At 31.9% G+C, this 15377-nt stretch overlaps 1 protein-coding gene across 4 annotated transcripts in view; it reads right to left on the minus strand.

Annotated features, from left to right (window-relative positions):
- Positions 1–365: 365 nt before the first annotated feature.
- The window catches only part of PDCD10 (programmed cell death 10), a 52440-nt gene continuing 37428 nt past the window's right edge, over positions 366–15377 (minus strand). For all 4 annotated transcript variants that reach the window (XM_077160963.1, XM_077160961.1, XM_077160962.1 and 1 more), the window contains 5 exons: positions 11063–11180; positions 9609–9735; positions 3462–3540; positions 3083–3165; positions 366–849 (listed from right to left, as the gene is read on the minus strand). In XM_077160963.1, coding sequence (XP_077017078.1) covers positions 768–849; positions 3083–3165; positions 3462–3540; positions 9609–9735; positions 11063–11180 — 489 coding nt within the window. In that variant the 3' untranslated portion in view covers positions 366–767. The remainder of the gene's footprint in view (positions 850–3082; positions 3166–3461; positions 3541–9608; positions 9736–11062; positions 11181–15377) is intronic.

The following is a 15377-nucleotide window of genomic DNA, read 5'->3' on the forward strand; positions in this document are numbered from 1 at the left end:
ACCAGAAAAACTGAATTTCTAAAAGTCAAATCTACATTGTCATAGAATTTAAAAAGTGGTATTATAGTGTGAAGACACTATAAATTGCTACCTCTTCCTCATATGTCTTTTAAAAGAGGCTGGGATAATGAAAAAATATTCAGTACCTCTATGCATAATAACTAATGAAAATATCTTCATATACTACTTTTCGCCCAAACTGATTAAGGACAAAAAAATAGGAATTCAGGTAGATTGCTTTACTATCTGATAAACTGCTAATAAGCTCCAGTTAGAAGTTCTTTAGACATTATACCAAGTTATCTTGGTCTTCTGATCATATATACATATACATATATATATGTATTTTTTCAAGTAAAGAAATGTTTAACAGATGTAAACTATTTATTGAATATTTGCCACCAAATATTGTTAAATACATTATCTTGCAGCATATCGCTTTCAAGTTAAAATGTCAGAAACAAACACCAATATTTACAATTCTTTTAAGGAATGTTATATAATGACACATTAAGGCGTAAATTCTTTTGGCTTATAATTCTTAAAAGAATGATAATAGCAAAAGTGATGCAAAATCTTCAGTGTGAGATTATGATTAAGCTACATTTTACAAAAATATGGTGTAAGATGGCAATAATCCCATTCAACATCCTGGATTAGGTCCCTTCAGGAGGGACTGATAATTTATACAGTCAAACTTTAAAATTTACAGATAAAGGCAGTTCAATACTGCCACCGAGAAGTACATCTCTTAACATATACAACTTTCAGGCCACAGTTTTGAAGGTCTGAAGTATCAAGTTGGTTTGATGAATTAGTCGGTTGGCACTTATGAACACATTTATTGCCCTGTTAAAAAACAAGAATAAACATTAATTTCACCCAAAATATCTCCCTTTAAAAGTTTTACTACTTAATGTCATTTACTAAAACTAGCAATGAAATACATTTATCATGATATCTTTAAGAAGAAAAAAAAGACAAGTTAGTATAAATATCATAGTTTTTATTCTAGTTTGGAATTTAATGGTCATGCATCATTTAAGTCTATCTAGGAATTACTGCCCCCTGGTGGCTCTAGTTGGCAATAAACTGGTAAAGGGCTGCTAAACGTAAGTGGTTCAACCATAAGAGGTCATTTACAGGTGGAACAAATAACTGGCCAAAGAGGACTCTGATGTGGTCTCCAGAAGTGGTTTCATAGACCTTATCAAAATACAATATGCTAAAGTATAATATTTGGTCTCAAAATCGTAGATTGAAGGGCATAAAAATATATATATAGGAAAAAGTAAAATCGTAGGTCAAAGGGCATAATAAATATATAGGAAAAAGTAATTAGCTCTAATCTGATTCATCCCAATCCTTTCTAGCTTCCTTAAAAAATGCACGAGAATTCTAAACTACTTTTAGAATTAATCTATTTAAAAACACAAGATTCATATGATTTCAATATCCAGGAGCTGATAATATATGAAAATGTGTCTTTGAAAACTGCTTTGTGCTCCACCACATTCATCTAATGCAGAGCTGATGCTAGTACTACTAGAAAAAGTTCTATTGTGTGGCAAGTTTTTCTATGTACCACAGCTAATGCCTCTATTTTCATCCTAGAGGTTTCTCAAAAAAGAAGGGACCAGGAGGACTAGTTGCATCAATGCAAATTCATCTGTCTGAAAGATGGCTTACAGATCAGGTTCTATTAATAGTAGCATATTATTCGTATACAAAGCACAGCATTTTAAAGAGGCTACTGAATAATAGTAGGAAGGGGCCTTAATAATCTATACACAAAGCAAATAACTTATTAATGAAAAGCAGGTTCTAAATGAATTTCTACCTTCCAGTTTGTATATTCCATTATAACTCATAATTAATTAGCAAGAGAAACAATGATCCAAGTAAGCAGATTATTGCTTTTAATGTGTTTTTGGTTATCTGAACTTAGCATAAGAGACCCAAGAAAAGCAGATGTTGTTTATTTTCAAAATACAACTGTAACTTATTAAAATATGTCATCAAGGAACATTTCCTCTAGACAACCTGAACGTAGCATGGAAAAACAACACAAAATCATTATGACCTGTTTGAACTGTTAAAATGACTTTAAACATTAACAAACAACCATTCTAACAGATTATTTTACCTTTTTTAAATACTACTACAACAACATTGTAATGTGACATTCATATAGGGATCTCAAACTTTTAACAAGAGAAAAAGCTGTTTGAGGACCCTGACAATTAAAGCCGAAATAATTATTATTTAGATTACCTTTCTGACTTCAATGGAATTTTTTTTTAGAACAGACTCCAAGTGATTCTAACGTGCAGCCAGAGCCAGGATTGCTAACCAGTGCATTAACTTTGGGTCAGTAACTCTCAACAGATTAGCAGCAACAGTATCATCTGGAAACTTTTTTTTTTCAGTTCCCACCTACTCCCACCATTACAGAATGCACATTCTGAGTCCTCACCCTAGACCTATTGAAACAGAAACTCAAGGTGGGACCCCAAAATTGTGTTTTAACAAATCCTCAGGTGATTCTGATGCCACTAAAGTTTAGAAACACTGCTTCAGCATGAGTAAACTAGGCCAGTGAGCCAAATCTAACCCACCCCGTTCTTGTAAAGCCTGAGAGCTAAGGATGGTTTTACATTTTTTAAATGGTAGGACAAAAATTAAAACAATAATAATATTATGTGACAGGTGACAATTATACAAAATTCAAATTTCAGTGTAATAACGTTTTATCTGAACCCAACTGCAGCCATTTGCTTCCACATCTTCCATGGCTACTTTCATACTGCTTTAGCAGAGGGGAGGTCAGGAGTTGTAACAGGTCCACAAAGCCTGAAATATTTACCATCTGGCGTTCTTCAGAAAAAGTCTGTCAATCCCTGGCTTTAAACTAGGTTATGGGTGGATTATCAACCATTCATTTTCTATTTTAAACAGTTTACTTTCATTTAATAGTCTCCTTAACTAATAGTTTCATGAAAGGGTGTATTTATATGATTTAGCATCATAATACCAAATAACTTATTTCATTTTAAAAGAAAAGTATGACACATGTACTTACTTGCCATCTTTAAAATAGGTTTTCAGAGTATCACTGAAACTTTTGGAATACTTTACAAATTCTTTCTTTTGGTGTTCAAGTGCCTACAGATATCAAAATAATAAGAAAATACTAAATAAGAAGAGAGAAATAACAAAAGCTAAAGTCAAAAACAAGTGGTAACAGAGAATGCAGGATGAACTTACATTGCAGAGAAGCAATTTTAGAGTATTTATTTATACACATGTAACAGCACATTTAAATTCAAGGTCAAACCCAATGGTTAATAATGCAAAACTATTTCCAAAAATCAAACCCTATTAGTATTTAATTCAATAAAGCAAATTAGTTGCAAATCAATGTCTAAGACAGTGACAAGAAAGGCTTTTATCAAACTCACCCTGCGGTTCTGGTATTGATATTTCTTGAAGACATTATTCACTGTATCAAGAAGTTCTTTTATTGCACTAGCTATATCCCTGGGAAATGAAAAATTAGTATCTTTTAAAATCAGCTACATTTGAAAGAAGCTTGTATATATAATCTTAAGAATTACTAATCACAGTACACTCTTAATTACTGTAAGTACACTGGGCCAAGGGCAAGCATTTGGTGAGATGGCTAGAGGGGGCGCTTTAGCCTGTACCCCTCTTGGTGATCCTGCCTTTTCTTGTACTACTGATCAAGCATTGCCAACTAAGACAGACTTTTCCAAATTAACATTTCATTCAGCATTACTTACATAAATTTACAAAAAGGCAAACCTATCTCTGTCTTTTCCAGTTTTGATGTTTTTTCTTGCTAATGTAACTGAATCCAAGCTACCACATTCTTTCACTACCACATGTAAGTCATTTCTGTATTTATCAACATGTCAAGGTGATGTAGCTTTGATGTAGCTCTCCTCCCTTAAACCCAGGACCCACCTCTCCCAAACCTTTGCTGTTACTATTTCCTTTGGAAAATATATCTGAATTGCTGGGAAAGACAAGATCAAAATATTCTTCTACCTTTACTTTCTCACAATCATTTTTTGACTATATATATATCAATCTCTTCCTTTCTAAGGAGAGATAGAGAAGAAATCTGTAATTTGAGTTCTTCTCCCTATCCATACATCATTTTCTTCTGAACTTTTCTTGTCTTTTATACCTCTGGCCTTTTCAATTTCCACATTCTAACTTCATAGCATTTTTTTTTTTACTGTCAAACTGAACTTTATATAATTCTCTATTCTTAGCCTCACATTCTCTAAGGCAAACCTTCTTTTTCACATCCATTCTTAGTTGTTAATCACCACAAAAACTTTTGCTATTCAAGTTCAATGTAAGTATAAAGATATGAATTAATAAGACATAAATCTAGACCATCTCAACCAATAACCTTTTATTTAAGTGACTTCTTATCAAAAATGTCAGTTTTTAGTCATTTCATACATAAAACATTTCAGCTTTACTATTAAAAAAAGCTGTTTTCCAGATTTGTGTGTTCACAGCATATTTTTTTTGGGAGATAAATATGTGGAAATTCTAAGAATTAGAAGGATTTTGGTATAAAAAAGTATTTTGGCCTATTATGAAGCAGTAATGACATTTTTATTCAGTATTTCAATAAATGCTTACTTATTACCAATAGTATGTCAAACCTGAAACATGAAAATATCAGTTATTCAAGTAATATAGTAAATTTTACACAGAAATCACATTTGTCTGCTAGTTTTCTGGTTTCTACTTTAATAATAGCAGTTTTAAGTTCTACAATTGTTCCTTTCACTTATGGTTTCAAATAAGTTGAATCCTTTATGCTGTGATGGGCATAAATTCACCTTTGCTTTAAAAAATGGTGTCCCATGACTATCATATTAGCTGAGAAAAATTATAATTTCAATAAACAAAAATGTCAAATCACTGAATATATAAGATTCTTCTAAACCTACATTGGGGGATATTTAAAACGGAAGATAATGGAGTAAATTATGCAATGACTAGGCAAGTGGCTGCTTTAAATACAATTTGTTTTTTGTATAAACTTCAAAATTCTACTAAAAAAGGAATTTAAAAGAGATGTGCTTTCAGGGCTAATCAAAATATACAAAGATAATGTCTGGGCTCCATAAGTCAGAACAGCAATTCTGGAATTGGTTGTGTGGATCACACCTAGAAACAAAAAAAAAAGTAAGGGGCTTGCACCCTACCACAGACAAATGAATAACCTATGCCCCTTGAGAATCTATACCTTCAAAATGAAAAATATCCTCCCCAGATGATTCTGCTGATCAGACAGCTTTGAAAACCACTGTTTGGGAACATGGAACATGTGGTCATTGAGCTTTAAAAAGAATTCTACTGAATGAGGCTGTGTATCCTTTATTGGATATTAGACAAAAGACTGTTATTGATTTATCTATTTGTTAAAAATCTTCTAAGTGGAAAAATTTTTTCTAAAAACAAACTGCAGCAATTTTTATGTCAAATAGTACACATGTACACAGAATATTTTCATTTATGATACCAAGGTTTGCACTATTAGTAGTTACCTGACAACTTGTTTACAAGAGAAAATACCAGCACACATAAAAAACATTCAGACAATTAAACAGATAGAGAACTGGCAAAAATTTGAGAATAAAAAACTACAACTTTATTATACACGTTTGGAATTTGTGATGCTACAATAAAGGACAGACAAAAAAGCGTAGGTATAGTGGGAAGGAGTCTAGCAATTTGTAGCTATTTAGTGGAGTAACTTTTCGCAAACAGGTAAACTGAAAAAGAGATGCAGGCATTAAGTCTAAAGATAAAATGTAAACATTCTTCTTATCAAAAAACTGTCACTGAGGGTGGTTGGACGGTGGCTCAGTGGCAGAATTTCAATTACTGCCTGCCATGTCGGAGATCAGGGTTAGATTCCCAGAGCCTGCCCATACAAAAAAAAATCGTCATGGAACACTACCACTTATAATTGTGTCAGTCAAATTTGTATTATATATGTTATGCAAACACTCTCAAGAAAGAAAATTCTTGTATTATATGTTTAGTCTGGCATTTAATGGACACCTCTGGAAAAGTATTCAAAAGCTATCACAAAAACTCCAGACTCGAAACAAGCATGGGTGAATTTTTGCCCAAGAATATATAAATGCAGGTCACAAAGAATAAATAGACATAATGCAAGGCTTTCTAATCTATTAAAAATCACATATTTCCACTAGCCATCCATTAACTAGAATGTATCATATTTACGAATTGGTTTTTAAAAATATTTGTATAAACTCAAATGTAGCCAAACAGAAATATTCATTAATCAAAGTAACTTTTAAATTTGTTTGCTGGATCATTTTTCCTAGTCAACTTCATGGAGGGAAGGGGAAAAAAACCCTCTTATTTCACAATGCTAGTATGTGCTATAAGTATATGCCTCCTATATAGGTCCTGTGTTAGGCACTTTTGGACATCATTTCTTTAGACCCTCCCAACTATCATCATCATTTTCAGAGGAAGAAACTAGAATGACAGAAGGTAAGTAAATTATCCAAGGTTACAGAGCTAAATGTTGAAACGGAGAGTCAAACCTAGATCTGCTAATATATCTTTTTGATGACAGGAATCTTTCTTCTACTTTAACATAAAATAAATATATTTATATATTTAACATAAGCCATATTAAATAAAGCCTATGGCATCAATATAGTCCTTGGCATAGTAGGTATAAATACATGCTTATGGAAAAATATTGCCAATATTTTATAAAGAGGTAGGTAAAGTGAATACCTACTTTAAGTGTAAGGAAATATTTTAAAGAAAAAATAGTAACTGTACAACATATTGTTCTTGAGGATGAGCCATTTTATATTATGGTGTCATTTAAAATTTTACTTCTTAAACTGTCAAACAATTAACAGGGGTGGAGTATATATCAATATGTATCACAATCACAGTAATATAATTATACCTTAGTCATCTGTGCTAATTCATACATGGTTGAATTTTATTCTTAGAAACAATACATACATCAACAAATTTTCCATGGCAAACTGACCCTCATAAAATGGTAGACATTAATTTTCATTGCTGTTACTCAATTCAGTTGTGTCAAGTTGACTCCAGAAACAGAATTGAAATAATACTATTAGCTCAGAAATGAGAGACAAGACCCTACCTAATTCAGATTCTGTCAATGATCTCTGGACAGAACTCTTAGGTTCTTTTGACCTCAACTTCCTTATGATTAAAATGTAGCTGTTAATCAAGTGGGTTTTAAATATATATCCCCCCGGGTTCGATTCCCGGTTGTCTGCCCATGTAAAAAAAAAAATTAAATATATCTTCTCAGAGTCATGGAGAATTTAATAGAAACACCTTGGAAACTTCCTCTGGGCCTACCATTTCTGTCCCAGCTTCAAGCAAAACACTATTATCTCATTTATAAACCAGCATTCTATACAAGATATCCTTTATCAAATTTCTTTCAAATAGCAGAAACTTTTTTTTTCAGGCATAAGATTGGATCAATATTAACATTTTCTCAAGAATAAAAGACTCTGGAGTCTGACTCCTTGGGTTCAAACTCCAGCTCTACCACATACCACTCTTTGACCTTGGAAAAGTTTTTTAATTTCCTTTTTTAATTTTCCAAAATTTCAATTTTGTCATCAGTTATACAGGTCTTTGAGGATTAAGTTATATATAGAAAGCACTTTAAATTAGTGCTTAGCATGGAGTCCTAAGCAAGTGATGGCTGTTATTAAGATGACATTGATGCTGTAAACCTCTTTTTCAATGATCTAAAGCAAAACCCCTAGAAACATCATTTTAATGTCAAGTCTTCATAGAAATGTAGCATGATTGAGCAACAAATCTACGATTATCAAAGAAAATTAAAACATTATTTGAAAACCTGAAGGAAGTTGTCTAAGTATCAACTGAGATCACGGAAAATGTATTCATTTATAAAAAGGCCAAACACAGGCTCTCCAGAACATCAACTAATTCCATTCCCCTATCCCATATTATCAACAGCCCCTTCTAACATGAAAAAGTTATAATGGGAATGGCTTAAATACAACAGAAAAGACAGGAGATAACAAATGAATATAACTGCTGATCCACTATATTGATATTTTCGTCTCCAGAGTCTTGGTGCAGCCAGAAAGAAAAACCTAAAGTTGTGGAAGGTTGTAATCCATACCAAACTCTGAAATCTGTTCTATAACAGATTGTTGCAGTGTGCTTTGAAATTCACTGCTTTTTTGTATATGCTATTTTTCACATAAAAAAATAAACAAATAAATAAATACAAAATAAAAAGGCCAAACATGTTTAGTTTAACCATACCAGATTAAAAATAAAAACCCACAGTCAACTGTTTTCCCTCTGTTCTTCCATTAAAAAACTGTTAAAGGAAATTAGGGCTTATTACTGATAAACATAAAATACAAAACCCTATGGTTTGCCTCCTGTGACATTATTTTAGCTATTCAAAAGTCTTTTTCTTACTTTCTGGTTCTAGTGCTCAATTATTGTCAAAGAAGAGGGTCACTTCTTGAAAGCTCAGTTGGGTACCTGTCATTAATCGTATTTTCTAAATATGAAACATACTCTTCCTCCCTCTAAACCACTTAAAATAAGTGGCCAAGATAGTTAAAATGGCATTTATCACAGTGAAATACAGAGAATACCATTTTCAAGAAGTGAAATATTAATATTTATTACAAGCTGGCCTTCATAGTTTTTTTTTTTTTAAGATATCACCTATGATACAGCCTCTTCCAAAAAAATGTTGTCCTATTTTTTTCCTTTCTAGCAATTTCTCCTTATGGTTTTACCAAAATTTGTATTGTTACTGTCACTATGATTATTTCCAGTTTTCTTGGTTTCCCAACCATTGAGGCCAAAGAACATTAACAGACTCTCTAGTTTAAAAAACTCTCATCTAAAAGTTGTATTTAGAGTTTCTCCCTTGCTCTTTCACTGGTGGCTCCTTCAGAGAAGAGAGAGTCTCTCTGGTTTGAGAGCCACTGTTTTAAGATGACCCTTCTTGCTGTTCCTTACCAGCCAGCCTCCCACTGCAAGGCATATTCTCAGCCTGACTTAACCTATACTACAAAGGCAAGGATTTGCAGGTTCACAATTGGTTTAATAAAAGAAAATATCTTCATGCTTAAGAGTATATTACTCATCAAAATGACCTATGCCATTTCTGATTTAAATAAAAAGCTTCGGTTTCCTTTGTTACCAATCTCTGTGATTTATCCAATTTGTTTCTGTACTCATTTTAATTGACATTCACATCTTTACCTTATTTATAATGATGTTGAAACTACATTCCAGTTAATGGACATTTCACCCATTTTTGTTTTTAAATTAAACAATTTTTAAAACATTATCATACTCTGATGCCAAATGCCACAGCTAAGAACAGTAAAAATGTAGAATTTAAAAGAGTTCAAATTAACCGAGTATTAATGTTATACCAAAATAAAAATCACTTAGTTTGAGCGAGTACTTTGGAGTACTTTTAAGAAAAACAAAACCAATAAATGGCTTACTTGATTGTCTGCAGAAACCTCACTCTGTCATTGATCTCATCTGGGATCTTACTGAGAATTTGTTTAAGTGCCCGTGCCTTTTCATTTAGGTCCTGGAATTCTGGTTCTGGTCGTTCAATCATATATTCTGATAAAACAAATAAATAGTAAAAAACATCATGCAATTCCCTGCCAAATTCAAGTTTACAAATTTCCAATATCGGTCAGACTAGAGGGAAAAAAAGAAAGGCTAGATAATTACAAAAGACAAGGTTGAAAAGCACAATTCATTAGATTTCAACATATTAGTTCAGTAATAATAATGTGAGGGCTTCCTTCTAGTAGAATTTCAGAAAATGAAAGACTAAAGATTTTCTATTTTGGGTAAACAGAAATTCCAATCAATATTAAAAAAGAGGTGAGGTGAGTCTCAATTTCATCAGGTCTCTGAAGATACATATAACAAGCAAACCTTAAATAAAGTAATAATATTCATAATGAATGCAAAGACAGTATCTGCCAATGCAGAATATAAATATAATACTCTAACACCTATATTGAATATAGTCCACTACTGATCCCAAACCCCAAACTCAGCCCATGAGAATCTATAGCACATTCTTGATATCTCAACTTAAAAACAAAAAGCAAAAAAACCCCACAAATTCAACACAAGGACTGGGATCATAGCATATCAACCTTGGAAAGGAGGTTCAATCTTCAATCAGACCTGGCTGAGGCAAAATAAATTTACCACTGGATTCAGTATAGACTTGGAAGCATTACAACTCTGCCACTTAATAGATATTCTTGCCTAGCAGGCTGAAAATGTTCAAGTCTAGAATGATGATGAAGATTTTCTTAGAAATGTTAAGATTCTGCTTCATTAAAATTAAAGATTCAGTTAAAATACCTACTTTTCTTTTTCTCCCTTTATAAAATTAAGGGAAAATACACAGCTACATTTCTCTAAATTAGTGGGAAAATGGCTACTGAATTTAAGTAAATCCAGTTCTAACTATTAAAAGCAAAAAAAAAAAAGAAAGAAAGAAATGAGGGATGGTTATTATATTGCTCTGCCATATATATACTTAAAAAAGAAAAAAGTATCATGTCATACCAGACCAAAATGAAACTTTTTAAAAATCTCACATTACTTTCAAACTGGTTTGTTTTAAAGTCAACACAAAACAGAACAGCCATTCCATACAGCCTATCTAGTGAAGACTAGAACTCCTCAAACATCCTATTAAAAAGGAAAAAAACATGCAGCATGAAGAAAGACTTTAATTCAAGTAATGAAATATGACAAATATAAAATAAAAAGCAAGAAGAAACACTTTCCTATTTTGTATAGGAAAAATAAAAAAATAGTAAGATGGCAATGTCAAAAGAAAGATACTTTGGTCAACTAATTTTTTGGACAAAAGCGTCTTCAACTACTGTAAGAAAATTAAATACGGATCTTCTGATACCTTCTACATCATCAGCTGCCATACGAAGGAGAGACTCAGTGAAGTTAACTTCTACACTTTTTTTCTCTAAAATTTTCATAATGATGTCTTGCGTGAGACCTGGATTTTCTTTTTCAGCCTATAAAAAAAAGAGAGAGCAAGTTCTGAAATATTGAAATACATGAGGATTTCAAAGCCAAACCTAACTGTATAAAAACCTGTTGAGAACAACTTAAGACTGATAAACATGTAAGGGCAGAAATCTTACCAAAACATTAAGGTGACATTCATTTATATTTTGTTAACTCTTTACTACAGTTGCGGTTCATTTTGCATTTGAACATAAGAACTTAATGTTTCCTACTTCTGTTTTCTACCCTCTTGTAACCAAAATAATATAAAAAGAAATAAAGATTGTATATTTTTTGGTAATTCATCAATTGTTGTTTTTATTAGTTTAAATACATAGCATTTTTAGCCTTTTCTTTCTTAGCTAATATTTCAACTTCAAGATCAAGCAACAGCTGATCTCTCCAACATTTTGCATTCTTTAAATTTAAATGAATGGAATGCTAGGAAGGCAAAAACAAACAAAACAGGATTTCTTTTGCAGGTTTTATTGAAGCTATACAATCTCTTAACTACTTTCTCACAAAGTGATTTTAATTTCCTAACTTATTTTTGTAGAAAGATTTTTTCCTTTACTAGCTTTCAGAACATCATTAATCATTTTACTACCTTCTGAGCTTGTTTCACCAATGAGTTTGCTTTAGTTCTGTGTTACTTAGACTCCCTAGGGCACTAAAATTTTCTACTTATTTCAAGACTGACAGAGTTCTGAGTTTCCCAAAGTTAATTATCTGATTTTGGTTCTCTCTGGTAATTTTGACCCAATTTATTATTATTTTTTAAATGCTATAATCATACTCTAAGTTGGTTTCCTTTAGGATGCCCGCCAATTTTGATCATTAGAAACCCCAATTTTTTATCTTAATCAGATAACAACCTATTTGCTTCTTTACATGTCAAGCACACTGCACTCTCTGCCTCTTTAATTTCACTCTGATATCAATGTAGATGCAGCTTTCTTCTGTTCCTATTACTCTTTCTGTTATACCATTTTGTTTTTCATTAGACTTCAAATATCAAAATGTAAAAGGTTGTAGAATAAAATAGGAAAAGAAAATATACACATTTATCTCAATCTTGGGGTCACTTTAGCTGCAAATGCTATTTTGGAAATCATTTTAATAACAAAAGTGTATACTACTATAAATTCCATTTGTTTTATAACCTGCTTTGATTTTTCCTTTCAGGGATACATTTAAGATAGACTCTATTAAGAAAAGAGTTGCCTCTAAAAGGAAAACTGTGTAAATAGGTTTAAAGAAGGTGGCAATAGTATTAATTTGGTAAGATAAGTAAAATTACATAGAGTACACTATTTAAATAGTGGTAACCCAGTGATTTATCTTCCTTCTCTATGTAACAATAAATCTGCCTACAAAATGGATTATCTTGGGGTTAGGAGCATTAAACACTTGTAGGGAATGCCAGAAGAAAAACATCTTTCTCATTAAGTCTCATTAATTAGGTGCTGAATGCTTGAGAAGAAAGTTTTCAATACCAAGCTGATCTGGAGCCTCAAGATACCAAAGCTGGAGCATAACAGAAGTCTCACAGAGGTTCTTAATTCTCACAGTTCACAGTGCTTAGTCCCCAAAGAAATAACTAATTATGCTGTTTATTAAGTAGTTAAAGCCAAATAATAAGTAGGTTATGTCCTAAAAACTTAATAGCCTTAAAAATATAAATAAATTGAAAGAAACATTACTTTATTCAATTCTCAAATAACCATAATTACTTTTTAATGGGACATGTTTGTGTGTTTGGGCACTGTATAATTTCCCAAATATGGGAATCAGAATAGACTCTGCCACCCTTATCTCCTGTTGCTTGCTGATTTTCCTGGAGTACTTGCTTTTAATCACAACCACCACCAAAGTCCAGCTTCATGAAGACATGATATCATGGAAAGGAATGTATCCAACTTAAAGCTGAAACTGCAAATTACCTCAAGGAAGCAGTTCACCAATCGTCTAACAGATGTTAAGTGTTGAGTGTTTCCTTCAAATATTTAAAATACCCCACGCAATCCTCTGAGTTTAGTGTGGGGCCTACCCCAAGGTGCCACAGTTTAGGAACAGTATTAGTATCTTCAAGCTACAAGTGCTGGTTAAGCTACCTAATTAAAAAGCCTTACATTTACACAATGTCTCTGATTGTCAAGACAAATGGATCTGTCCTTAAATCAGAGACTCCAAAAGTATGTATACCTCCAAGTTTCCCAGCAGAATACAAACTTGAACTTTGTGAGTATCTAATCTTTATTAGGAATCCAGCCATGAGAAGTTTTCTAAAGGGCAGTAATACCCACCCTGATGGATCAAGAATTCTCATCTTGGGAGACAGGATGACTTATTGGACTCCCCCAGAGTGGAATGGGTGATGGAATCAGATGGAATGTACAGTTTAAAAACTTATATTCAGCAGTGTTATTTTATCTTGAGAAAATCAATGTTACTCCTTTTGTTTTTCTCCCAATAATAAAGATAGATAGCAAAGCCTGATAAAAATCACCATTGTTTTGGACCAAGAAACAGAAATACAAATATAAAAGATTCTCTGGTGGTGTGAGTTTTTTTAATCTTCTGCAAAAAAATTATTATTTAAAAAACACAAAAATCATCAACTTAAATGTATACCTTCCTTTAATGCCATTTGAAACTCGAACATAAATTAAAAATGATAATTAAAAATAAATAAATGTAATATTGACTATTTTGTTTTCCTCCCAAACAACATCTACTGCCTCCAATTAGGCATGTGTCATGGCTAATAAAATGTTACCCCATGGATTAAGTCAGATCTAACATTGTTCAGATCTAACACAGCCACATACTTTAAACACTTTTTTAAAAATCATACTTCAATATTAAATCATCAGCCTACAGATACGGATGTTATAAGAAAAAACCCCCAAGAAATTAATTATTTTATCTATTTTATTAGTGTTATTGAGGATATCACCTACGATTTCACAAAGTCCTTTCTGAGGATTCACAGGAAAAATTTGTTTTCAGCATCAAAAAAAGCTGAAAAATTCATTTTTTACCTTACTGACAACATTGTACTACAGATCACATTTCCTTCTTTTTTCTGAGTAGCAAAATGCTTATGATAGCCACCATTATGCCTCCCTAATGACCAAATACTCCATTACAAAAGCACACCAATACTCAAAGAAGGAAAACAAACAAAACTGATTATGCTGTTGCTTCATTAAACCAATGATGTAGCAGGATACATTGTAATGAAGCTAATATGTATATTTACACACACACACTCAGCATTTTAAAGTATTAAAACTATCAAAAAGCTCTAATCAAAAATATGCTGCAATTTCTTATAGTGCTATAAAAGGTATTTAATGACATTACTGGTGCTCCCAGTTAAAAGTAGTATCAATAAACTAATCTTATGAGCCATAAAAAAAAAAAATCAAGCTACATAAATAATTTTAAGTTGTATGAAACTTAACTGACTTTATTCCAGAGATTTTAAATCCTCAAAAGCTATTGATGGGAACACATGTAGAAATAAACAAAAATTAAAAGTTCTGGGCATGCTGATATATACATATTTGGGGAAGGGACGGAGGTGGGACAAAGGTTTATACTAAAGAATGTGCCCAACATGTATAATAGCCTCTGGAATAGAACTGGCCAATAGAAATATAATGCAAGCAACAAATATGAGCCATCTGTGTAATTTAAATTTTTCTAGTGGTCACATTAAAAAAAGTAAAAAGAAACAGGAGACATTATTTTAATAGTGTATTCAAAATATTATCATTTGAACATATAATCAATATGAAATAATACTGAAGTTATTTAACATTCTTTTTTTGGTACTATCTTGAAATCTGATATACATTTTATACTTGCAGCAAATCTCAATTCAAACTAGACATATTTTAAGTACTTAAACAGTAACATGTGGCTAATAGTTACTGACTGGACAGCTCAGGTATACAAACAAGGAAAAAGTTCATTTCAAGAGATTACTGTACATTCTCAAGGTATCCTTTGTCTGTCATACATAGAAGTCTTACATTCCCATTCAAAAATATTGTTTTTTAAAATACGTTTGTAATTTGAAAACCATGAACACACTTTATCCTCAAATAAATTAAAATTTTACAAATAACTTTTTAACAATTCAAATAACAGTAAAAGAATTGCACAAAATAGGAATTTTTTGGAATTCTAAAGCT

This window comes from Tamandua tetradactyla, chromosome 5 (genome assembly GCF_023851605.1).
Source record: "Tamandua tetradactyla isolate mTamTet1 chromosome 5, mTamTet1.pri, whole genome shotgun sequence".
Lineage (NCBI taxonomy): Eukaryota > Metazoa > Chordata > Mammalia > Pilosa > Myrmecophagidae > Tamandua > Tamandua tetradactyla.